Source organism: Furipterus horrens, unplaced genomic scaffold, assembly GCF_987537825.1.
Source record: "Furipterus horrens unplaced genomic scaffold, mFurHor1.1.pri manual_scaffold_10, whole genome shotgun sequence".
In the NCBI taxonomy this organism is placed as follows: domain Eukaryota; kingdom Metazoa; phylum Chordata; class Mammalia; order Chiroptera; family Furipteridae; genus Furipterus; species Furipterus horrens.
The window spans coordinates 13,270,119-13,295,530 of record NW_028327180.1 but is presented as its reverse complement, the minus strand read 5'-3'; the positions used below and the strand labels follow the sequence as shown (position 1 = coordinate 13,295,530).

General features: G+C 39.3%; 1 protein-coding gene across 4 annotated transcripts in view; it reads right to left on the bottom strand.

Annotated features, from left to right (window-relative positions):
* Window positions 1-764: 764 nt before the first annotated feature.
* GAB1 (GRB2 associated binding protein 1) overlaps window positions 765-25,412 on the bottom strand; it is a 106,705-nt gene continuing 82,057 nt past the window's right edge. The window contains exons 3-12 of one of the 4 annotated variants that reach the window (XM_090288534.1): window positions 22,523-22,748; window positions 22,071-22,151; window positions 17,868-18,469; window positions 16,593-16,678; window positions 16,095-16,398; window positions 7,813-7,902; window positions 6,053-6,146; window positions 5,134-5,257; window positions 2,874-2,996; window positions 765-1,306 (exon numbers count right to left, since the gene is read on the bottom strand). In XM_090288534.1, coding sequence (XP_090144660.1) covers window positions 1,148-1,306; window positions 2,874-2,996; window positions 5,134-5,257; window positions 6,053-6,146; window positions 7,813-7,902; window positions 16,095-16,398; window positions 16,593-16,678; window positions 17,868-18,469; window positions 22,071-22,151; window positions 22,523-22,748 — 1,889 coding nt within the window. In that variant the 3' untranslated portion in view covers window positions 765-1,147. The remainder of the gene's footprint in view (window positions 1,307-2,873; window positions 2,997-5,133; window positions 5,258-6,052; window positions 6,147-7,812; window positions 7,903-16,094; window positions 16,399-16,592; window positions 16,679-17,867; window positions 18,470-22,070; window positions 22,152-22,522; window positions 22,749-25,412) is intronic. The other 3 variants (XM_090288535.1, XM_090288536.1, XM_090288537.1) reach the window with 3 other exon arrangements.

Here is a 25,412-nt window from a genome sequence, read left to right as displayed (position 1 = left end):
CTCTATCTGCTTTCTAAATTACTTAGCAAAGCCAAGACCGATAAAGATAATTGTAGTCTCACTATAATTGGTGGTCTTGACAGCCATGTCACAGGACTATGTTACAGGCGAGACAGAATTAAACGATTCCTCTGGTGGTTTCAGAAATCTGGTTGAAAGAGGTCCATGACTATAGATTTCACATTAGAGCAAGGCTCCAATATTTCCTGAATTGGGACAGTGAATATAAATCACAGTACAAAACTCTTTTTTTTTTTTTTTTTTTTTACTGGAAAAGCAACAGGTGCTACATGAGAATCACTTACATGACATCTATATATTTTTTAAAAATGCAGGTATAAAATATTAATTGCATAGGGATTTAAATATAAGGCCAAGAATATTAAGTAAAGTTAAGAAAAATCATAGAAAGGGCACTATGGTGTCAAAAGATAGAATTTTATCCTTAAGAGTAATAAATCTTAATTACTGTCTAATTAAAAAAATCACAGTATGTTGCTATTACTAACAGTGAATGTCAACGGTTTCATTAATTCCAAATTGGAAACCAAACACTAGGACTAACAAGAACATGACTAAAGCTGTCTAAACCTGATCAGTGTATTAGCACATCAGTGCCTGGTACGTACCTGATTAGTTATATAAACTACGTTTTGCAAATAATGTAAAGTTTAATAATACATGTCAACAAGTGTGAGAGCACATCATCAACTCATGCCGTCAGTGATTTATAGGCTTACTTGGTAGTGTAATTATTCAGTACTGTTATATAGAGTAGTGTGAAGAAAAACAAAAACTCCCATAGGAATTATGTTAAGGTACATTTGGGAATACCCCAACCAATGGTTTAAGTGAAAAAGTGCATAAATACAGTAATACTACAAGTGTGTTAACTACGGAACCAATTTTTTTCCTGGGAGCTAAACCATTCTATTTTCCCACATTATCTACACGTTATGAATTGTCCAGATACCACAAAGCACCATTGACAGTCTAAATTGCTTGATTATGTCTGAAAGGTCCTTGGACTTCAACTTGACTCAGTTGAGGATCTACCTAGAGTAGAAGTGTCAAGTCATCTTCGGTCGAACAGGATTTATCTTTACAATTCAGTTCTCTTTTGTTCAGACACAGCAGAGCAATATTTTCATTTCACACTCTTGGCTGGTGTTTCCGATTCTGTGGACTGTCTCCCATCTGTCCAGGCTTCCCGGGTGCTCTTCAGAGCTAGCGTCTTCTGTTGGTCAACCACAACATAATCCACTCTCTCATCTGCTACACTGCTTCCTGAGCCACTGCTCTTTTGCTAAAAAATAAAAATTAAATTAAAAATAAATAGATAAATAAGTGTGCCCCATAAATTTCTATATATAAAGGAGAGCTTCTGCTTCTGAGTAAAATTCAGTCTTAAAACACATACAGAATGAATAACTCTTGAAATGCTACTTGATCACAAAAAGATAATATTACCTCCATTTAACGGCGCTGACCCTCTTCCAACTCTACCCTGTTTTTCTTAAATGTAAAATTGTTGTATGTAATAAGATTCAAACTAATCCCCCCCCCCCACTGATGAAATTCTTATAAAGTAGATATAGCAGACACTTGGTTCATCTTAAGGTACACAACTTGCTTCTTCTCCCTTTAGCCTTTAGCTTAAGCTTAACCTTTTCAAGTCTTGGGAGGATGTGTCAAGACTTACTTTCAGAGCTAAGAATGTTTTTTGAAAAGCAGTATTTCAAGAATGGCAAATTACATAGGCCCTCTCATCGCTAAAATACAACTTAATACTAAGTACTCGCTAACTTAAAACAAAAGTAATTATTAGGGCATTGTTTGGCTTGCTAGAAAACAGAGGCAGCAGCGAGCTGCAAAAATGGTACAGGCGGTGTTGTCTTCGGGATGAATGTCAATGTCAGCAATGTACTCAGGAGGCCGTGGGTGGGAAGACATGCTGAACTGGAACTGCCTTGTTTAGTTAGCTAAGGACCCTTGATAGGAACTGACATGATCCTAGCATCGAGCGCTACCTGCTTCCTAGCAGAAATCAGTGCAGGAGTCCCACAGATAGCCTCAGCGAAATGAATTCCCAATAAAAATGTGTAAAACACACCAAGAAAGAAGCTATCAGGAGTGTGAGTTAGCAAAAAACAATAAGCACAGATTTAGACCTCCAAGGACTTCAGATATTGAAATCACTATAAAAAGAGTATATAATATATGTGTATAAAATGCTTAAAGGAATTAAAAAATAAAACTAAATAAAATGAATAAAATAAGAAAGGAATAAGAAGCTATTCAAGTCAGCTAAGCATATTTGGGGGGGAAAAAAACCCAAGCAGAACTTCATTTTAGAAATAAAAAATAAAATAATTGAAATGAAAGATTATACAAATGGGCTAAACAGGAGAGTGGAGAACTAGTGAAATTAGTGATAGATGTAAAGAAATTACCCAAGTAAGCACAAAGAGACAATAAGAGAGGACATAAGAGAGCAGTAAATACAAAAATCAGAATGGTGAGCACCTAAAAGTAGAACGTGTATAACGTCTAACCCATTAGAAAAAAAACTAATTTATTTAGTCTCCATAACTTTGTTACTTGTGGTTTATGGAACTGCATTAGGTAACAGATTTTGCTAAATTTAAATTGAACAGACGAATAAAACTCCCCCAAAGGAGATATGATTCTTTAGGTTTAAAACATGATCTAACTGTACAGGGTGGGGCAAAAGTAGATTCACAGTTGTTCATGTGGAAAATAATGCAGTAATTAATAAATAATAACATAAGAGTAAACTCCGTGTTTCACGTACTCACAACTCTAACCTACTTTTGCTGCACCCTGTATTTACAGAAGGAGGTTTCACTTACCTTACGTGGTGGTGTGGATTTCCCAGAATCTAAATCTAGATCGAGGTATTCCACTTGTTTGTCCCCTTTGGGCTTGATCATAGGGCTGCTTCCTCCATCTAGATTACTGTTGCCAAAAAGATGCTGAAAGTATAACACAACCAAATCAACCACCAAACATCTGGGAGACATACTGCTGTTCTCATTCGTTACACGCTAGAGCCTAAATATTTATTTTAAGAGAACATAGCTTAATCCATTCAGCTTAGAAATTTAAGTAACATTTTAGGATTGGGGAAAACAAGTAATGTTTCAAAAAACTGATTAAAAGTTAGCTTAGAGTAAGCTAAAAGTAGTTTCAAAAGCCCACCTTGGGCCCTGGGGGGCAGGGCACATAGTGGAATCAGCCAATGATGCATAAATAAGTGGAACGAACAAACAAGAAAATCGATGTTTCGCTCCCTCTCTCTCTCTCTCACTCTGCGTCTCACTCGCTCTCTCTAAAATAAATTTTTAAAAAAGTCAAACTTGGTGCAAACCAAGACTGGGATGTCAAGCGACCATTAGTTGCGATAGCTCAAGCTAAACATTATTAAAATGACATTTGTAAATTTCAGGATCCTTATGCTCCTCGCTTTCAAATGGTATTTTTTAAAAAAGTTCTATATTTAAAGCCTTTCACACTAAAATTAGTTTAAAATAAGTATGCTAACTAAAGGCTATGAGTGATGACTTTATTGACAAAGTCTATTTTATTTCAACCATTTGAAATTTTTACCACTTAACTTCCTCTGTCTTCTAGTGCCCTCGACTAGTCTCTAAAAAAAGATGAAGAAAAAAAGAAGACGGTGAACAATTTTTGCTCAGGTTACACAGAGTAGGCTGGGACTCAGGGCAAAGACCACTGTTAGAAAACTACAGTCTATTCCCTCATTTGACAGCATGTGTGCCGTGTTTCTGCGAATCAGAAGACGGTGCTCTTCCTCTGGGGCAAGGCCGCGCTGCGCCAGGGCCCGCTGCCTGGTGACCTGGACGAGGCCTGGATTGCAAGTGCTCACGGACGCCGTGGGCTGTACATACTGCATCCTGTGTGCAGGGCGTTGACAAAGTAATCAATCCACCCGACTGAATGTGGTCGCTCTATTTGCAGGAACAGATTTTTAAGCCAAATGTATCGACTACTTCTAATACAACACTACTCAATATTGACAATAACATCCAGGGAAGAAAAAATAAGCAAGTTTTGGCATTTAATTAGTACAAATAGCCATTTCCCCCCCTGCCTTTTTTTTTCTAATTCATAAAGAAACTGATTTTTTCCCTCTAAATGACACGATTATTTCATGATCACATTAAAAAATCAAGCAGGTGTGTGTGTGTGTGTGTGTGTGTGTGAGAAAAAGTTTTGTATTCAAATGTGACCAATGAAAGAACCCATACCTAGAATTTCCCTAATTGGAAACATTTAGAGTTCACAGTTATCAGAAGGCTGTGAAAGGAACCTATGAGTTTATATTTTGTACATATTTAACTTCATAAGTCGTATCTAAAGAGAATTTCTCAGAATTGCTAATTAAACTGTTTTCTAATTATTAATGGAACTGGAAATTTTTCATTTTAAAGCATTGTTAAAATTTATGTCTCTACAGGGAAGTCGATTTGCTCTTGACCTAATCTTAATGGGAACAGCCTGCCACTGTGTTCTAGCCTTTAACCTAGTGCTTTCCCAAAACAGTTTAGAAAAACCCTAAGATTCTAGGAGTTGTTATGAGTGTTCTACGAATTAAAAAAATAAAATAAAAGCAACAGTAGTACTTTGCTTTTCTAAAATTCTTTTAAAAATACATAAAGTTATTGAACATATTTCTGTGTTATTGTTAGATAATAATATTTGTCTTTAGTAATGGTGTAATGTCATTCGAATTTCAGGAGTCACACAAAGGATTCGCTCCATGAATGCTTGACTTTGTATCTCTGTATAAATGAAAAGGCAGCATCCAGCATAAGGTGTTTTCTTGGATAGTTTCAAAAATCAAGTACATCTTAAAAAAACTATAACTGGAAACCTTTATAACTTTCCATTAAATTTATATCTACTTTTTAGATCCTGGTATTACACTTTGCTCTTCTATTGGTTTTTAGACTTTACCATATTATTCTTCAAAAGCACTTAAAAAAGTTGTCTTTTATCCTTTTTCCTTAAGTGTCGAGAAAGCTGGAAGGATAAGACCAATAGACTGGAAGGAAGAGGAGAGAAGTTAAGATGGAAGACTTTACATACTGAGTCTTCGCAAGAGAGGTTTGGGTTCATGGGAACATAATTCTCTTCACTGTCATGTGAGTCGCTGCTTGAAGTTGTGCTGTGCACCGAATCTGGTCGCGGAGACATGGGAAACCTAGAGGAGCTAATTACAGAAACTATCGTTACAAACATAAACCTTGACAAAACTTCTAAAATCATTTTCAATAAAAATAAATATAGTTTACATTCTTTCAGATATCTCTATTTAAGTTTATAATCATCTATGTACACTTATTATAGCTATACTGCAAATGTATATTTTTGGGCATCTAATTACCTGAGCAGAACAAAGAAAAAGTATTGCTAGTGATTTGGATAATCAGTAGAAAGCTACAGATATAAAAAGAAAGATTTAAGAACTCTTATTGAAAATATGGATACCAAAAAAAAGCAAAATATATTCAACACAGGTTTGTAACTTCATATATTCATTTCCCTATATACACTTAACTAATCTTAATTAAATAATTCCTACAAGAAACTAAAACATTTTCCAGATCAGTAGTTCTTAGAAATTTCTGGCCTCGTAAACTCTTTACACTCTCAAAAACTATTGAGAACTCCAAGGAACTTTGGTTTATCGGGGTCATATCTATTGATATTTACCACATTACAAACAGTAGAAAAACTTTTCAAACATAAGAATACGCAATACACATTCTATTAGGTGTCACACATATCACCAAATACTGTGTAGCCTCTGGAAAACTCCCGTATACACCCATGAGAGAAAAAGAGTAGAAAAATCAAATGACATCTTAGTATCTTAATGAAAATGGTTTTGACTTCACAGAACCCCTCAAAGGGGAGCTTCCCAGACCATCCTTTGGCAATCCCTGTTCTAGATATTTTCCATTATAATGAACAACCAAGCTATGTATTTTAAACAAAGACTTACTCTCGAGCAAAACTCCTCGTGATGGGAGATCTAACTGGGGCTTGTAATTCTTCCCATTCTGGCAAAGGTTTTATTTCTAAAGGTGCTGGCTTGGCTGAAATAAAAGAGAGAAAGAGAGACTTTAGTATGCAGAAATTTTGGAAAACAAAACCAGATCCTCTCCCTGTATCTCTGTTTATACGTTATAGCCAGAGTACACCTAAGACCAGCTATGTTCACAGATGAATCGAGGTTCATGGATGTTATGTGATTTGCCCAAGGTTACACAGCTAAATAATCAGTGACAAAGTTAACCAGATAATGCTTCATGATTATTGACTAAAAGCCTAAAGCTCTATTACAACATGTTACTTCTTCATTTAAGTAAATATTTTATGAAGATAAACTAAATGAGAACAAGAGAGAGTAATGGGATACAGTTCCTTTACAGTTACTTGATTTATACCTTTCGTGACTTTCTTATTCATTTTTACCTAATTTTATCTTTAAATATGGAGATTTAACTTCTGTATTAAAACATTTCTATTCTTCAATATTGAAGCTTCAGTTATACTACTATATGTGTAAAATAATGTATGAATTGTATTAAATACAAACCTTTGCTAGAACAAAAAACAAAAAATTCATGACCAAATGTTTTAAATTAACTCATGCACAGTCTGGAAACAAATAACACAAAGCAATAATTTTATCTTTAGGCCCAAACTCAGCTTTGAGAAAAGGCCATAATTAAAACAATTACCCAAAACTTTTACTTAATTTAACAGACAATATCCTTCACCAAATTAAATAAGTGTGAATATTCCTATTAGTTTTACTTATAAGTGGTCTTTGCTTGTTTACCTCATTATTGCAGTAGGCAATTACTATGCTAGTGCATACCACTTAACATTGACTGAAACATTTTTCAGAAGTTAATGAAATGAGCAAAAAACTAAACCAATATTACTTGTTAATATTAATTATATTTTAAGAGACTATTTAAACATACAAGGTAAGTATTTTAGTTATCTTTCATCCGGCCATTCTAAAGAAAACATTTTCATTTTTCCAGGTTTCCTTCTTCCAGTGTTTGTCCACATATGTGTACTCTTAATCAACTATGTTATAATAACCATCAAACTATAAGATAGGTGGTCATTTTAAAGGGCTAGGCAGATTCACTGGAGCGTGTAAGGAGGTATGTTTGTCAACTCAAACACAAAAGCTTAACGTGATTTTCTGAGGATGGATGTAAGTTCAGGTTAATTTTGCTCGTCTATACACCTGCAATGGACATGCACAGAATACTGGGCTGACTGAAAAGATTTCTTTAACTCTTATGTTTCACTTTTCTGAAACCCAAAGGTTAACAGCAGTCTACTTGTCAAATCCTAAATCATGGCATAAAACAATTAATCCCCGGAAATGAGTCTATATTTTATCTCAGAAAACATACATCATCTGTGAATATAGAAGACAACTAGAATTCACAAAGTAGCTTACAAGTTTAAAATAAACAATGTATTGGTGTCTAAAGGTTAAAAGAATGCAAAATGACAAGACTGAATATCATATATTATCAAATATTTAACATGCTGCTGTTAATGGAATAACAACGAGACTCCATGTGTATTAAGGGAAGCATTCACTTTAGAAAAACAGTGCTGGAAAGCTTTATTTACAAAAGCTCTTCTTTACTTTTAAAGGAAAAAAAAAATCACAAAATAAATAAAACTCCCAATGCCCCATCATCCAGCATGCGGTACTAAAGTACATACCCTTTCTTCTTGTAGCAAAGTCACGTATGGTTTGTGAATCAGTTCGCTCTAAACCATGGGGTTTGGGTCTTAAAATTTTAGGACTTTGACCTAATTGGTAAAAAGAAGACTCTCTTAATATGTCATTTTTTAATTGGAAAAATGGATTCTGTCAAAAAGCAACAGAGCTCTGAGCAGAAATGTGACATCTCAAAAGTAGAAACAAAAGTTTGTGGAGACTATTTCAATCTCGCTACCTATCGTTCATGCTCAGTAACCTGGAAAGGAAAGAGCTCCATGCAACAATGTCATAAGCAAAGTGTTATGAAAGTGGGAGGGTTTTAGTGAGATAAGTGGCCTGGTTAGTTCTGATCTTTATTTATGGAGGAAAAACAGGTACCATGTTAGTTCTTCTACCAGGCTTTAGAAAACTGGATAAATTAAAAAAAAATTTTTTTAATCTCTCAGTCAGATCTCAAGTACCTCTTTTCTTTCAAGTCTGGTATCTCATAAGAAAGAACCCAGGCCTACTTCCTTTCTTAACAGTAAGTACTCTCTTAATTTCGTGGAGGTATTTTAAAAACTTTAATCTGACTTGACTATCCCTTTCCCTTTCTGACCAAACCCCTTCTAGAGAAGCAGGTGGATGCTACAATGTTTACTAATCCGAGACCAACATTTGTTTGTCCTGGATACTCAGCGGCTGTCTGCTGACACTGTACAAGGATCAGATGTCTAGATTCTGGAACTGCTGATTGTCTAGCTTCAATTGAAGGCATAAATTCATTTGCCGTGATTTTCTTTTCACTTAATCTGTGGCACATCCACGTGCCGATGAAAAACCTTATGAAAAGGACAGGGTTAACACCCAGCAACTGGCCTACTTTATCCCTACAGGGAGCCTGGATGTCAGAACAGCTATATATCATTTGAAGAAATTATTCAAGCTATGCTATTCTCAGTGGCACCAACTTTTCTTTTTTCATGGCATTTACAAAGCTAAGTGGACATCTGTTAAATGGCAAAGTAAGAATCCGCTAATATCCAGCACCTTATCTACCGAAATCTAAAAGTTATTAAAATACGATTATCTAGATGAGAAAATGTGAAAAATCTCTAATAACCAATTTTCTAAGTCAGGCAATGAAGACATAGAGCTAATTCAGAAATGAGGCAAGCCTACTTTATGATGTAAGTGTTAAAATTCTGGGCCGTGATCCTATCCCTAACACTGACCCATCCAGGGCGCAGCCTGCCAGGGCACTTTTCTAAAACAAAGGGGTACGTCAGCTTTTTATACTCCTCCAAAATGGTGTGCTTGCTTTCCAAAAAAAGTGAGAGGCAGGGGATAAGCTTTTCCATAGGAAAAAATACATTTATTTTAGAGCTGAAGGGCCCATACAGACCGCACCCAGCTTTATTTTATGGCTGAGAGAGCTCTGGAGAATGAAAAGAGGTGAAGCGACAAAATTGAGACTTCCTTTGGCCCTTACCTGCTGGCGCCATGCGCCTGCACTGCCCCACCTTGCTGCTGTACCTCTCTATGCCTTTGGGAAACAACAGAATCTTAGAAAACCTGTGTTTCGAGTTCAGTTTTGAACTCCTCAGCTGTCTGAGACCTTACATCAACTTGAATGCCACAGACGGTGGCGATGAGAGTGAAGTGATGTTGAAACATTACAGACGGCTTTCAGGACCACTTTTGGTTTGTTGGCACCCCCTCTGCGTGTTCCCCGCCCTCTTCCTTTTCTAAAAGACCCACTTCCATGAGCGCTCAGCTTCCTCCTGATTTGTCACTGTGGTTTACCTACCAGCAATCATTCTTTACATTTCTCAACGTTCGCCCTCGGTATCTTACCTGGACCTATGGTTAAATAATCAAGGTCATGTGCCTGCTAAATCTACCTAGTTATGACCCAGTTCCGTACTTCAGTTGTCTGACAGGTCACCCCCATTATCCTTCCAACACTCGACACTGAGCTCATCATCTCCCTCAAAACCAACGCCACCTCTCAAGTACTCTCGAGGGTGCTCCTTGGCTTTCTTAATAGGACAGCACTGTATTGAGTAAGATTTTTAAAGTGCAGTTATAAAATTGACAGGTGTTTTCTACTCCATCCAAAGATTAAGGTTGATTTTAGGATAAAAGTCGCCCCATGGATATATTGCCCTGAATTGTGCTGGACCACTTAAGACACTTTGTTAGCTTTATTTCTCCATATCTTTCCAAACTCAATGTGACATCTATGTTCCAGACAGAAATAAAAGTCATGCCCACATGACAGCTCAGTATTACTTATGAGGAGAGAAAGGAAAAGAAGTCCAAGGTGTGACTACGTCTGCCTTAGCCCTGTCTTCTCTACGGTTTGTAAGCAAATCCTTGAAGGAAAGTGTGAAAATGACGAGTAAGAAACAAGAATTCGAAAGTAAGGGCAAAAATGAACCAATCTGAAGACACACGAGTTCCCAAATTCTGAGCGTAAACAGAGGACCTCCTCTGAGCCTCAACTTTTAAATCCAAGGCAGTTACAGCTTGGCTCTAGCTAGACTTAGGTTGGAACAAAGGAAAGAGCGTTTATTTTCTCACTTAGCAAAAAGCACCAACTGCTGGTGAAATTCCTACTGTGCTTGAACCCTTATGGGTTAAAACGATCTCACCCAGGCTGGCGTCCCCGGGGCCTGTGACAGTTCCCTTATTCAGAGCGGTTTGTAAATCTTAATCTCTGGTTCAGATCCTTCCCTCCCTGCTCCCCAAAACCACCCACATGGGTACTCTGCAGGCATTCATACCACATGTTCAAGACAGAGTCCATCCGTTCTGACTCACCACAAACCTGCTTTGTTTCCTATACTTTCAGGCCCCCTGGCACGCAAATCCCTTAGGAATCATCTCGATTCCACGTTCACTCTTCATCTCCCTGTATCAATGTTACTTGACATCCGTGTAACAGCTTGTTTTTATCCAGCCAAAAATTTTTTAAAATCTGCAAGTCTAAAGTCCTGCCTTCCTTTATTAATGTGCACTTCACTTACCTGGTTTTCCTGGGAGTGATGAACTCGCATGGTGCGGCTAAATGACTTCCACCTATACTACAAGTGCCCTCAAAGCTTTAAAAATTATTCCAAGTCCCCAAGTTGAGGGAGCAACTGAGAGCCAAGAAGGGGGACTGTTGTATGCCTTTCCCATTGATCATTTCAAAACTAAGGCTTCAAGAACTGTGGATTTGGAAAACAGGGCAAAGCACTCTGAGAAAGACGCTGAAAAAGGTATGATTTTATATCATTTTACGTTAAAACTATAATTTGTTTCTGTCGCATCGTTCAATTTTAGAAGGAGGTTTCTAGCGGCCGACCTGATTATATTACTTGCCTGCATAAAACTCTCTAATGGTGTACTCAGAATAAAGCCCAAACTCATTAGCGTGAATCATAATACTCTCAGCTTCAAGCACCTGGCAAGGCATCTGGCATTGGTTCTCTCATTCATACTTTCCTCCCCGCCTCCATCGCCCCTCTTTTTAAAGGGTCTGGGTATGCTGTTTGGTTGGACTAGAAGATCCTCCGCCACCCTCCCCTCCTCTACCATTATTTAATTGCCACTCACCCACTCAGACTTTCCTCAGGGAGCTTAGCTAATCATGCCAAGAGCTTACCTCAGGCACGGCCCCTTTCAGGCTAATTATGATAATGTGTTTACTTTTCTAGCTCCTCCACTGGATGGGAGCTTCTTCAGGGAAGCCATCTTTTCTTCCCTGGGTTTAAAGACCCAAGGCCTAGCAGAGGATGCTAGTTGGTAGGCACTTAAATCTACCATATATAAAGCTGGTGGTGTATAATCTGATTAATGTCATAATTAATTAATTTATTTTTGTCCTTTAAGAGGAAAAAAAGCGAATGAATGTTGTTTTCACAGTTGGTCATCCCCAAATATGGTCAAGGCAGTCACATCGGGGTCATGTCAAATAGGCAGATGCGATCTTTCTTTGCAAAGTCCATACACTATAAAGGATTCTTTTAATAGGTACTGCCTCCATACGCGTACATTCAGCTCTCAGGGGAATTATTTATACTCTTCCAAAGTTTTACAGGTTATGCTACTACTCCCAGTAGGCATTTCAAAATTCAAGAAAGAAGAAAAATAATTCACATTATAATCTTCAGCTAATTCCAAAAAGTAATCAAGGAGGTATAATGAACACTTTCACACTTGTTTTAATGGACTCATTGTAGAGAGAAGAATATAATAATAATAATTCTACAGGAAGGTAAGGAATACTTAGGGGGGAAAAGCCCACCTGTAAAGACTATGCTGTAAAAATGCACTCCATACTCCTTCCCTTAAACTGGGACCCCAAACAAAAATCTGACTGGGATTCAAACTTCAATGCTTGTTTATTAAAATCTAGTTATTTTTACGGGTGTCACTCACCCATCTTCCAAACATTTATTATAGTATAAAAGCCACCTTGAGAAAGCATGTTAATTTTTAATTACATTCAAAAAATTCTTTAGAAGATGTCTTGAAGAAAATGTTTCCAGCAAATATATCACACTGGGCCCAGAAATGACCCACCCAGGGCAGCTCCTCACGACTGGTCTCCTGGATGCTTCCTTCACCAAAGGCAAGACCCAGACCTGATGCTACTTGAACCAACTCGTGTACAAAACACTAGCAGTAACCTTGTGCTGTTTCTAGAAACATCGACACCATAACTAACAGCCAGAATGGACAAAGGCAAACACAGCAAAATAGGCAGCATTTGAGGCTCAAAGAGCTGCTCCATGATGTTCGAAGGAGACTGGATTGGGGTCGGGGGTCCTAGATAAGTGCAGTGATTAAATATGGTAGATTTATGTAAGCACTGACTTTCAGAGAAGCCACGATAGATAACTTGTAGAAATTTCTCAAACTTTACAAACTGCTCTTCCATTGAAATGTAAAAGTTTCAATGAAAACAATCAAGGCATAATTTGTACTATATGTCCAATGATTCATCTGCTTTCCTAATATTTAATACAATGCACTGAAATTAATGTCGTTTTCCTCTAGTAATATACACAAAGATTGATTCAAAACAAATGCTATCATGACAGAAATGGTATGGCTGAAAATTTAGCTACCCCAGGGCAGGGTGTGGGCAAAGGATTCATGGAAGTACATTAAACTTACAGGTTTAGAACATCTATGTATTTCTGCAGCTTCAATTACTCAGAAGTATTTGAAAAACTCATCTGTATCACTAACTACAGCAGCTGACATCTATAATTGGGAGTATAAACAAGACTAGAATGTCACTCATTCATTGTAGACCCTTCCAAAGAAGCCACTCCAGACACTGGCTATATTGAATGTTGAACTAGTTATACTGGCCCTGAAACTAATCAAGCCGTATTTGATAGAATTAGGTTTCCTTATTATTGGGTTTAGTTAATAAGAGATACTAGAACAACAGATTGAGTCATGTGTCTGATGTCACAACACTAGAAATTTAGAACAGACTTATCTGATGCTATACATAATGAGAATTTCATGATTAAATAAGACATTTCTTTTACAGTTTAAGTTTTGAAGAATAAACTTGGCTCCAAGCTCTGAATTTGGATTTTAAAATGTGTTCTTCTTGAATAGTTATAACTTTGTAAAATGGGTTGACAAAGTCTGTCCTACCATATTAAACATCTTCTCATGCATCCTCTCTTGTATCACATTTATTGAAAAAGTAGGATAGCACTAAAGAAAAGCAAAAACATTTTCTTTACTACTATGATTTTAGTAACCCCTTTACAGTTTGGCAAATCCCTGATTTTGGCAAAAATTATATGGGTATTTATTCCGGGTGCTTTCTTGGTTCATTTCGTATCTAAGAAAAGACACCGAATAAATGATCTGGTCCATGAACCCAGACCTGTCTCTCAATAGTTCAGTTAAAATTTTTTAAAAGACTAAACATAATCTCCATGAGTAACCAAGAACCTGCTTTGTTCCGTTCTAGTGTGAAGTCACTTCAGGGCGGTTAGAGGACTTGGGGCAATGACTGTCACGTACTAGAGTATATAGTACTTTCACTATACACATAGGGAGGTACCATTACACAAATATATGTAATATATATCATATGTAGTATACAAACCATATTATTATGATACATATTATAATGTGGGGAACATGAGTGCTGTCAGACCTAGATAGTACTAAAAGCAGATCATTAGGATTTTGAAACTTTTCTACATATACATAGGGATTGTTTTTTGATTCTGCATTACGCTTACCACAAAGAATCCTTAATTGTGTAATCTAGTGGGAATTTTCAAACTGTGTTCTGCACAGCCCGAGGGGAGGCAGGAACGGGCAGAGGAGCGAAACAGAGGGGACTCGGAGCCTGTACCTTACCCACTCCATGCCAGCTCCACCCGGGGGACCTCAAGATATAAAACTGTTTCGTTTGGGGTTACAAAGTGCAGCTCTGCTGCTAACATGCACTAATCACAGAAAAGTAAGAAAAGAACCAGTTTAGCATTCAAATGAATATTTCACTATTTCAAGGAGTTCAGGACACTCTTAATCCTTCAGCAACCTGTGAGCTCAGGGATAAATGTATACGCGACCTAACATACTTTCACATATTGTAAGCAAAGAAGAAAGGGACCAACTCATGTGTTAATAGACTTATAGACAAATGAGGACAAAGAGTAGTGGAAGGAAAAGGTATTAAACAAAAAGCCGGTGACACTCATGCCCTTTCCAAGATAACCGTCCTGATTATGGCCCCGCTTCTGGGGTTGTCTGGGTGGCCGTGGATGCTACACATGACCATGTTTCCAGCTGTTGGACCAAATATGGGCACTTGACCCAACAGCAGCCAAGCTACAGCCTGGCCTACAGTCGATCACGTGGCTTGGTGTGAAAAGACAGGGAAGACCAAACAAATTCTCTCTGAGCAACCTGACGTGAGTAAGCACTGAAGGAGGCACTTAGCAGCCACGGAAGCTACAAGGACACGCAGAGAGTGGACTGAGGCAGACCCGAGGCCACAGAGGGGCGCAGTAGGCCAGAGCGCTGGGAAAGCAGAAAACCACGGCAAGCAGACAGAGGGGAAGAGAAAAGAAGGAAAGGCTGTGAGAGAGACCAAAGCAGGTGCAAAGACATCCCAGAGGACCGACACGCAGAGCAGAGCAGGATGAAGTGACAGTCCCCTGGGAGTGCCTCAGCTCCCAGTCACTTTCTCACTTTAGCACAGGTGTATCCTACTTGTAGCAAAACAAAACAATACTCATTTTCTTAAGATACTCTGAGTCTGTCTCTCTTCCCCACAACAGGTACTTAATTAGAAGTAATATTACAGATCTAAGCCCAGGTTAATGAGAAATTTACACAGACATTACATGCTCCTGAAGATCTACATACAGCACACGAAACTCTTCAAATGTGCCGAATACCCTTATGCCACTCATCATGTAGCTGACATACTACTGTACGAGGTTGTCCAGATTAGGTCATGCCACCGACATGCTGCAACACAGCTAGCTGCCTGGGTTTTAACCACTGAAACTCAAACTTTAAAAACTTGGGAACATTATCACCAATGTGGCCGAAAAGTTTCCTTTACACTGAGTTCTTCACAAACCCTGCTACTTGAGAACTTAGGGTTACTTACGAAGGCCAGTGTGAAAGAATAGACTAGAAGCATTTATTTATACCCCAGTCAAAAAAGAATAATTTTAAAGAAGTTGTTTCACAAACAGCATGGAAAGATGACGCACACAATCTCGCTGTCAGGGGCGTTTGTGTCTCTTATCTGGTTTGATACTAGATACTTTGGTGGTTTGGTCTGCAGTGTCTTGTTCTTTGAAAATAATTACATTAGCTGTTAGGACTTAAAAGTCAAAAGATAATACACTTGAAACCCAAAATTTCTGGCTTCTCTTGATACATCAGAAGATCTGCATGTACCGGTCCTTATTATTTCCACAAGTCAACGCAGGACCGGTGCCAGGGAGCTGTTAGGTCCTCCAATTGGGGCACTTGAGTTTCTCTAATCCGCTCCTGTTCCCTGCCAGTCCTTGTGAGTGTTTTAGTTTGTACCCTCTGCCCTAGAGATAGGAGATTTAAACATCTCACCTGGGCATCGACATACGATGTTAATAATTCTTAATCTAGAAACAGCAATACCACTTAAGCTAATAACTAAGGTCATATGAAACACTTCAGAACTTCTGGTCCCAATTCTGTCCTGGAGGTAACAACAGGTGAAGCAGATCTAGACGGACGACCCTGACCCTTTCCTAAATTGTACCCTCCTTACCTTTTCTGTCTGGCTTGAGGTTCCTATCCACCGGGGGTGGTTCACAGTCTGCAACAGGTACGGGCCTTCTGGGAGGGGTCTTGGGGCTGGACCGGAAGCCCATATGAGCAGGAGGAGGCACTTGCATTCCAAACGAAGAGAAATCAAACGTCCCCGGAGTCATTGGCACATAATTTGCTTCCTGAATTGGCTCTGTAAAACTGCTGGAATGTTGCCGTGGCGGAGAGTTGGGATTCATCGGGACGTAATTTTCATCCAGCTCTTCACTTGATACACTTCCCACTGTCAACACATTTTTGATTTTCTAAAACACACATACATTTCTTTTAATACACAAAAACGGCTGTCAGACAAGAAAGCAATGTAAGACATACCTATTCACAGGGATCAGAAGGGGCTTTTACTTCACGATCTCATTTAGTTGTCTCAGGGAACTAAGTGTGAAGATTTCGGACAATGAAATATAGACTTGATTATGCCAAGGTCAATTATACTTACAAAGTGGTTATGGAAGCCTTCAAGTGAACTAGATCTATCAGTTGGAAATGTTCGTGGAATATCATAGCAGTCTTGAGAACTAGGATCTAAAATAAAGAACAAACGATCAACATCTTTTCCCATACCTGCCGGTTCTCACGGTAATCAGGGATGACCCATTCTTTCTCTTTCTTTAAACACACACACATGCAGGCACATATGCACACAGATTTTTAAAAAGATGCTCACAGAACAGTATCTCAAATTGACACAATAAAACACTAGAGAATGCAGACAAACCCTCATATGCTAATCAATGGTAGTACTTGAATGAATATGACAGTGACTGTCTACCTCTGGGATGAGATCGGTTACCTAAAAATGAAGAAAGATGTACTTCTGATTTCTTACCATTTGCACCATCTTGGACCTCACTCACATCGCACTAACTTACACGCAGCTTATACAAACACTTCAAGAAGGGAGTCAGCAACTGGTACTGAATGCCTAAATAAGCATCGCCATAGTGCTATTCATGATGCATTCAACCCTTATCTAAAGACAGCTGGATAACTCTGAGACAAAATACAACTATGTGAGCACATAGTTTTTAGGGGATGTGCCTGTTACACTTTAGCTTTCTATTTTTAGGACTTTTAAGAATCTCAGGGTATGACCCAGACTCCATTTTTCTCCTCCCAAGGTCTGTGACAAGGCATAAGGGGAGAGAGGATTCGGAGCTTTAAAAATGAGTAACACCGAACAAAAATCAGAGTGGCTTGACTGGAACTGATTATTACCTGTTAGATGCAGTGGAGATCAATAGATGGGACGCAGAGACATGGCCATAATGGCTCACAAATACAAGAAAGGGTACAAGTCACAGACACTGGGTGGCTGGCCCATGTCCTTCTCTTCGGCTCCATCAGAGGAGCTAATCCCCCCCCCCCCCCCCCAGTATTTATAGAAGGTGGGAGACCAGGGCACATACATCCCCAGGCAGGAAGGATTCCTAAGGCCATACTTCTTTAGGGGTGAAAAACTCCAACTCTTTCTCCCTTCTGGCAGACCAGGCACACAGGGACAGGACAGGTGTGCAACTCCCGGCCCCAACTCCCCCCGCCTCAGGGCATCTACTGAGACTCTGGTATCTTCCCTACATGATTGCGTAACTGCAAGGCTGAACAAACAAAGAACCATCATGTGACATCCTACTATGCTTCAAAGAGCAACTATTCGGAAAAACCGGTTTTCTGCCATGAACCTCTAACAGAGGGGAAGCCAACGAGAGCTGACCTTTCCGCAGTTTGTTCAAATCCACAGTGGAGATGGTGTTGCTGCGGGAAGGTGGTGCCCCCGCGGTAGGAACACAGTAACTGCTGTCGGTGTCCGGAGCCCCGCGAGGGATGCCACATGTGTCCACGGGGGATCGGTCGTGAGCCGGGTGTGGTTTCGGTGGCCGGGGTGGAGGAATATCTGGAATAGTGTCTAGCTTTGACGTCTGCCCCAGAGTTCCTTCTGGAAATGTTCGTGGAATCTGATAAGTATTACCAGGTGTTGAAGGAATGTCGTAACTCATAGACACATGCCTCATCTGAGTCTCTATGCTCGAGGTCCCAGTCGGGGTATTAAACACATACAGTTCTCCATCCGCTTCGGTACTCGATGGAGACACCTTTGGTAAAACATCGTGGGAGTAACTCCTGGGCAGGTTATAAAGGCTGGAGTCGACCGAAATGGATGCAGCCCGGGACGGCGGGGAGTCATACATGCTGTGCTGCTGGAAGAAGCCATTCACTCCGTGTTTGCTCTGGGAGGAAGCAGGGTTTTTATGAGAAGGGATGTTATCATTGCAGTCTGTTTCAGAAGACGTGGATCTGGCGGAATCAGCATGTGTTCTAAATAAAAATTGTTAATGACAGAAAATAAAACACAGTGAAGACACGGGGTCTACATTTAAATCTCCCTATTTATAGCTTAGCAATCGAAATACATGGCGTTTTTCATTAGTTTATTTATTTATCCTTTTTGGTGTGATCCACAAGATTTAAAGCAGAACGCTGCTCATTTTTACAATTATACAGCGGACAACAGAACTGCCACCACAAAACCCCCACAAGCGTTCTCTCCAATCTCTGTCCTGGACCTGCCCACACCCTCAACGCCACCTACTAAACCCACACATTGAAACCACAATCTCTGAAGTACTGGAATTAGAAAGGTACAAAACTCCGAGAAAGGTAAAGGATGAAGCATAGACACGAGGGAAAGCATTTCCTCTGAAGAGCATGCAAAAGCCTGGTGCCAACACAATTTATCAAGGTGATCACTGCTCTCTGGCCCACCGGGGCCCATTGTTCTGTAAACCTGCAAGTCTAATGATTACCTGCTACTGCATAAATTCAGTGTGATATACAAGGAGGTAGCAACTTAAAAGGTTCTGCGTGTCTTCCTTTCTACTAATTTTCTTTAACAAGCATTTAGCCAATACTGTAATGACAATCAAAATAGAAGTCACGGGGGTGGGGGGGGTGGGGGGGCAGTTCCAAACTGTAATTAACCTTGAGGCATCTCATTGCAGTATTTTTAATGCTTTGGGTACACGTTCAGTCTCTGCATTTAGTAAAATCACAAAATTTGGGTATAAGGCAAAAGGAAGTCCTGCAGGAACTTAAACTTAGTAATTTAAAAAATATACTCGTGATGGTTTTTTAAAGGTTTATCTTCCCTGGTCTCTTAGTAACACCTGGTTCTGTGTGCTCCACTTATTCACCGGAACTTTCTTCTCCTTTATTAAGAACCAATACAGTGATATCCCGATTTTCCTCATCCCTCATGGACATTTCCCTTGTCTGTTGACTAGCTCTTTCTTCCTCTCTCTCTGCCTGGGAATGGCCAACAGAATTTGGTCTTCTCATTTTTGACCACACACACCATTAAAAAGCCCTCCTGTCTCATACCATCACCTTTCACTGAATGCTGACAACTCCCATCTTCTCACTTAACTCTGTGCCCCGTATTTCCCGATTGTTCCAATGTATTTACACTTGGTTGTCCCAGCATCACCTTGCTCCTGTGTTCCGAACCAAACCCACCTTACTTCTCCAGCCAACTGCCCTTTCCGACTTGCCCCTGAAAGAAATCTCTTGATCCAGGTTCTCTCAGCTCCAAACCCAATCAGCTTGGAGTCCTTCTCTCTGACCTCCACATGACTTACGCACAAAGTCTTTCTTCCTAACTGCGTGTCTGTCCCCTGCTCTGTTTCCCCTGTCACCACCTCAAGTTCAGGTCCTCGTCTCTGCCACGTTCTATACCACTGAACCCTCCTATGTGAATTTCTTTTCCTCAAGTTTCTCTTTCTTCCAGTATGCAGAGAATCACACTGCTAGGCTGCGGTTAAGATCAACCCTTTCAAAACACGGTTTTCTTATCATTCATGTACTCAGAGAAAATCCTGTTTCGGGTCCCTACAGGTTGTGGGAACTCCAAAAAGTCCACAAACTACTCCCCTGGGCACTGAGGCCACTAGTAACCTGGCTCCACCTTTTATGTCCTTATCTGAGGTCCTACTATTCCCAAAGGAAACCCTGGATCCAGCAGGCTCTCCTCCTCACTATCTTCTACCCATCACTGTGGCTTTCACCCCTCCTTTCCCTCAAGCATTTTTATGCAAATTACTAGTGATAGTCTCCTTTGCTCTCTCCAACCACATATAGTTCAGATCCTGCTCCTCCCAGTGTGGGAATTTCCAACCTATCTACCTGTATTGTAAAAAGCGCTCTGCCGTTGGATTCCAACCTGGCAGTTATAAAACGCAAAAGCATAACGAGCAATAAACTTACGGCCTTTGACTAGCTTATAGTTTAGTGGCGAATGAATACAAATATCAGTTATTTCCAATTCTGTGATAAAACAGAGATAGAGAGGTGCCACCAAGATGCTATGAAAACCCAGAGAGGCATTTAATCCAGCCTGGGAGTTTGGGAAGATGTTTCCTAACACATGTCTGAGCTGAGGGTTGCAGGCTGAACAAGGGTTTGCAAGGCAGTTCTCGGATTGCATCCCCATCTCTCAACACTTAATGCAGGTGTTTTGATTACTGCACAAGGTTTGCTCATGAACTGTGGAGGTGACTGTCTCTGAGGGGGCTGCAACGTATGTCGTTACTTTGAACCTTCATAGCAAAATAGCGGGCACATCGTAAATATTAGTTAACTGTCACTTTTACAAAAAAGGAGATGCCAAATCTATCGGAGCATAATTTCTCCCAGAGCAGGAAAGTTGTGATAACAGTGAGATTAATGAAAGACACTACATGAAATGAAGAAGAAAATGTCCTGAAAAGTGTCCCTTAGCTGTCTGTTGGCTTTTAAAAAGTTGATATTGAAAAACAATTGTGACTCTCTGTAAAATAAAACCTTAGTTAGTAGCACAGGTAACAAAGTTGCAAGTGTGTAATTTTAAATACTCACAGCAAACAAGCAAAATCAAGTTAGAATTTGGTATTATTAACTAGTGTTGATTTATGCTTCTTTTTTTTTTTTCTCTCTCTCTTACAGGTAAAATCCCATTAGAACAAATATGCAGAAATCCGTCTTTGGAGTGTTTGTTTCCATTATCTTAGGAAATAGGTCACAGAAACCAATTTGTGGATCTCAGCAAATTCTATATTCTTAGCCTAGTAACAGTCACTTTATACATGAAAAAAAAATCTCTTTGTTATAAAAAATAATACTTAATATCTAATAAGCCTATTTAACCCTTTGAGTGCCATGCGTAATTCAAAATTTGGGTCACCACGAGAAAAAATTGTATCAATATATAACCTGAGGTACAAAAAAAGAGAACAAAACATAAACTATGAATTATTTCATTGTTATTTACATTTATAGCCATTGAAAAAAGAGCCACTGGGAGGGATGCTGGCACTTTTGGGAAAATTTGTCAGCATTGCTCACAGTGACATTGGCACTCAAAGGGTTAAAAATCTTTCACATCTACTATTCAATTTACCCCCACATTTATGCTACAAACTAAGATAATAAATATACCAAATATCATTAGTTGTCAGAGCTGTTAATGGCAGAGACTGGTCTCCCGATCATTATTGTTCATCTCCAACACTCACCAGTACCTCAAGCCTTCTGATTACTCAATATCAAATTAAAATACTTTATAGCTAGAAGAAGAAAGGGGTCTTAGAGCAGGGATGGAGATGAAAGGAAAACCAGGATTTGGAAAGTCTTTATGATACCTCTGATCAAGCACCGAAATCCACGTATTTCTTTCTGCTTAAAAGTTTGTAAAGTCAAGGCTTGGGTAAGATCTGCTTCATTGCTAGGTATGAAAATTCAAACTTCATAGCTTTTAGCCATATATTTGGTTTCATCAAATTTCACTGAAGTTCAACTGGTATTTTCCATAGATTTTTGCTATATTGGGATTTTACCTGTATGATTAATTTCTCACACAGATCCAAGGCAACCACAACACACTCACTGCAATGGAATCGTTTTGCTTTCAAAATCTTCTAGTAGTAGGTATTCCTCTCCTTCTTCAGAAACAAAAGATGACCCTTGGCTGGTTTACAATCACATAAGAAATGGAGCAAGATCACCATTTATAAATCAGTGAAATCTGTTAAGCAAGTAATACTGTGAGTCTGTAACAAAGACTATGAAATAGAAGACAGGTTTCCCAAAGAGCTTTTGGTAAAAGTGGTCCTTGCCAAAGACGCTAGAGAAGGTGTTCCCTTCAATAAAATCTCATGAATATCAGACATCATTAGCGGAGGACTGTAAACTTGAGATACACGCATAAAATATAAGCCTCCATAGGTGGTTTCTTTTTAAAACTTCCAATCAGGGTTAAAAATGTTTAAAGGTAAGATTCCTCGATGTGTGCACACAGACGCACGCACGCACGCACGCACACGGGCAGATGGGGTCTACCTGGTGGGTTCGGGCTTCTTGCTTTGACAGTTGATTAGCAGGAGGTAGTCTTGAGGATCCTCCTGGATGCCAAGAGTTTCCAGGTGCGGTGGAAGGTTAATGAACTGGTACGGAGGAGGGTGGGCAGCAACAGACGAGTCCACCTGGGCGGACGGCGGGGTTGTAATTACAGCTGAAGCCAAGTCTTCTGGGGCTTGTGCAGAGCTGCTGGAGGGCTTCACAGGATCTGCGACACCAATGCATGACTGTCATTCTTGACCTCGTTTTAAGATTTTTTTCTTAAGCAAAGCTACTTGAACGTTTGGGGATAAATTGTTAAACGCATGGCAACAGGCTAAATCATGATGTCGCTTAAAGCAAATACAACCTAAAAGGCAACTTTCATACAGAAAATAACTGGTTGGTATCAGAGATCTAAAGAGTGGGGCTCCTTCTTCCTGAGGCTCTAAAAAAGCCATGGTTAACCTTGTCTTGAACAGTCTTCAGTTTTGAGGGTCCTGAAGGGAAGCTATTCTACAATCTTAGCACAAAAGGCATATTTTTTCCCACGATAATAAATATACACTCATCCCTCTGTATCCCCCAGATTTCACATCTTTGAATTTAACCAACCGCGGACTGAAAACAGTATTTTTGATTCATGGTTGGGAATCCGCAGATGGGGAGGGCCGGCTGTATGTGTTGTTCTCACCGTTTGATACACTGGACATTTATATAAGGTCCTGGAACCAATCCCCCGCAGATACCAAAAAATGGCTGCGTTTTGGCGGGAATTCTCGACTAGGCAGGGGTTGGTGCTCCTAAGTCCCCGTATTGTTCAAGAGGCAAGAACTAGAGAGAAACTTCCATCATGTTCACTAGCAAGCTCACAAAAGGAAAGACCTTCAAGCAGCTGTAAAAAGCATGCCCAACCATTCCAAACAACGTGACATCCAAGGGTCTTTAAAAGGGACGGGGCACCACCGTTCTACCACTTTGGCTCAGAAAATGCTATTTTCGAAGTTTTAGTCTTTGGGATTGTTTTACTCATGTTCTCCCGATCACATACTCAGCTCTGCATATTTGAATGCAAACATTGTATTGTGTCTTAATATACTCCAGCATAAAATTTCTAGCCAAAGTTAGTCACCTGATCTGAAAAAGAAACTTCTGTTCTACATTATTAAAAAAAAAAAAAAAAACGTGATTTGCCCCCATTTGACTCGACAAGTAGTGGACCATGTTTGTGGCTCTTTACCTCAGGTTTCTAACTTACTGTTCTTTGCACATAATGCTGGGATTACGTGTCTGAAAACCAAACATCACTTTAGGGTTTGCTTATGTGTGTAAAATTATTTCCTGTCTCAATTCAGAAGGCACGGAAGAGTGTAATTAGTCTCCATTAAAGGGCTAATAGGCTGTTGGAGCAAATTCCTAATAGGATTTTATTTAGAAAAGAAATAAACACCACTAAGAAAAGCCTTAACCAGCTTTCGCAGAGAGAAGTAGACTATTATGTGAGGAGAACCGCATATAATAAATTGCTCCACAGATGTCCCTAGCTTAACGCAATTTTATCCTACCTGGAACCATAATGCCCTCACAGAAGATGCGCTGCCCAGATGATGCCTTTAAACATTGAAAATCATATATCTTTTTTTGTAACCGAATGGCACAAGAGCTTAAGCCCCAGAAGCAGCTCGACTTTTTCTTGTTGGTAAGGGAGAATACTTCAAAGTTAATGTCACAGGTCCTCTGATGTTTAACTAACTTACTGTACCCTGAGCGGGTGTTAATAAGATGGAGGTGCTGCGCATGCCTTGGCTGAGATGGCCAACATTTGCTGACAGAATAGTATTTTGGATTCTATTGCAAAAATCTTACATTTACGTTCATAATGAAAGGTAAGCAAGTCAATGTTACTCTTTCTATTGATTATGGACTTATCAGGTCTGTTGTAGAATTTTTATTTCTTCTCTAAAGAGAAGTATTTTGGATAGATCTATGTCTAATCGACTTTGCAAACAAGAGTTCACTATCATTAATGCTAAAATAACCTCACTACTGAACACGTTTTAATGAAAGAACATTTTATGAAGGTGAGTCTTACAAATGGATACAAACAAGAAACAGCAGTCGTTGCCATTTTCAGTGAAGCGACCTGCAGTTTCTTTGACTTCTTTAATCAAATAATGAAGACCTCTGATCATAGCCTAATCTATTTAATGTGTTTTAAGCAGAAAAATGTTTATCTTATTTGTCATGACTATCTCCTTAACAAATTATGAAAACTTTCCTGAAGTATTTGAAGATAAACCTTTAGGAAGTGGTGACAAATGTCTAATTCTTGTCCCAGAGGTGCCATGACATCAGAATCACTAGTGTGGGATCTTAGAAATCTAGATGCCTGGGCCCCACCTCAGGAGACTCAATGCATCAGTATCTCAGGGGCAGCAGCTTGAGAATGTATAAAAAACAAAATCACCTCTCTGGTTGACTTGGTCCCCAGAAAAATGCAAATGAAAACTACAATGAGATACTACTACTCATTCCCTAGAATGGCTAAAATTAATGACTGATAATACCAAGTGCTGGTGAGAATGCAGAGTAACTACAAGTCTCATGCCCTGCTGGTAGAAAAACAATTGATAGAGTAACTTTGGGAAACTAAAGCTACTAAACTTTCTAAAAAATGTGTGTATATATATCCTATAATGTAGCAATTCTACTCACAGGTATATGCTCAAAAGAACTACCTGTTTATGTCCATCAAAAGACATGTGTAAGGATGTTCATAATTGTTTTACTTGTACTAAAAACTGAAACAACCCAAATGTCCATCAACAAACAGGTTGATAGTTTGTTATACAGTCACATAATGGAATTCTACACAGGATGAAGAACTACATGC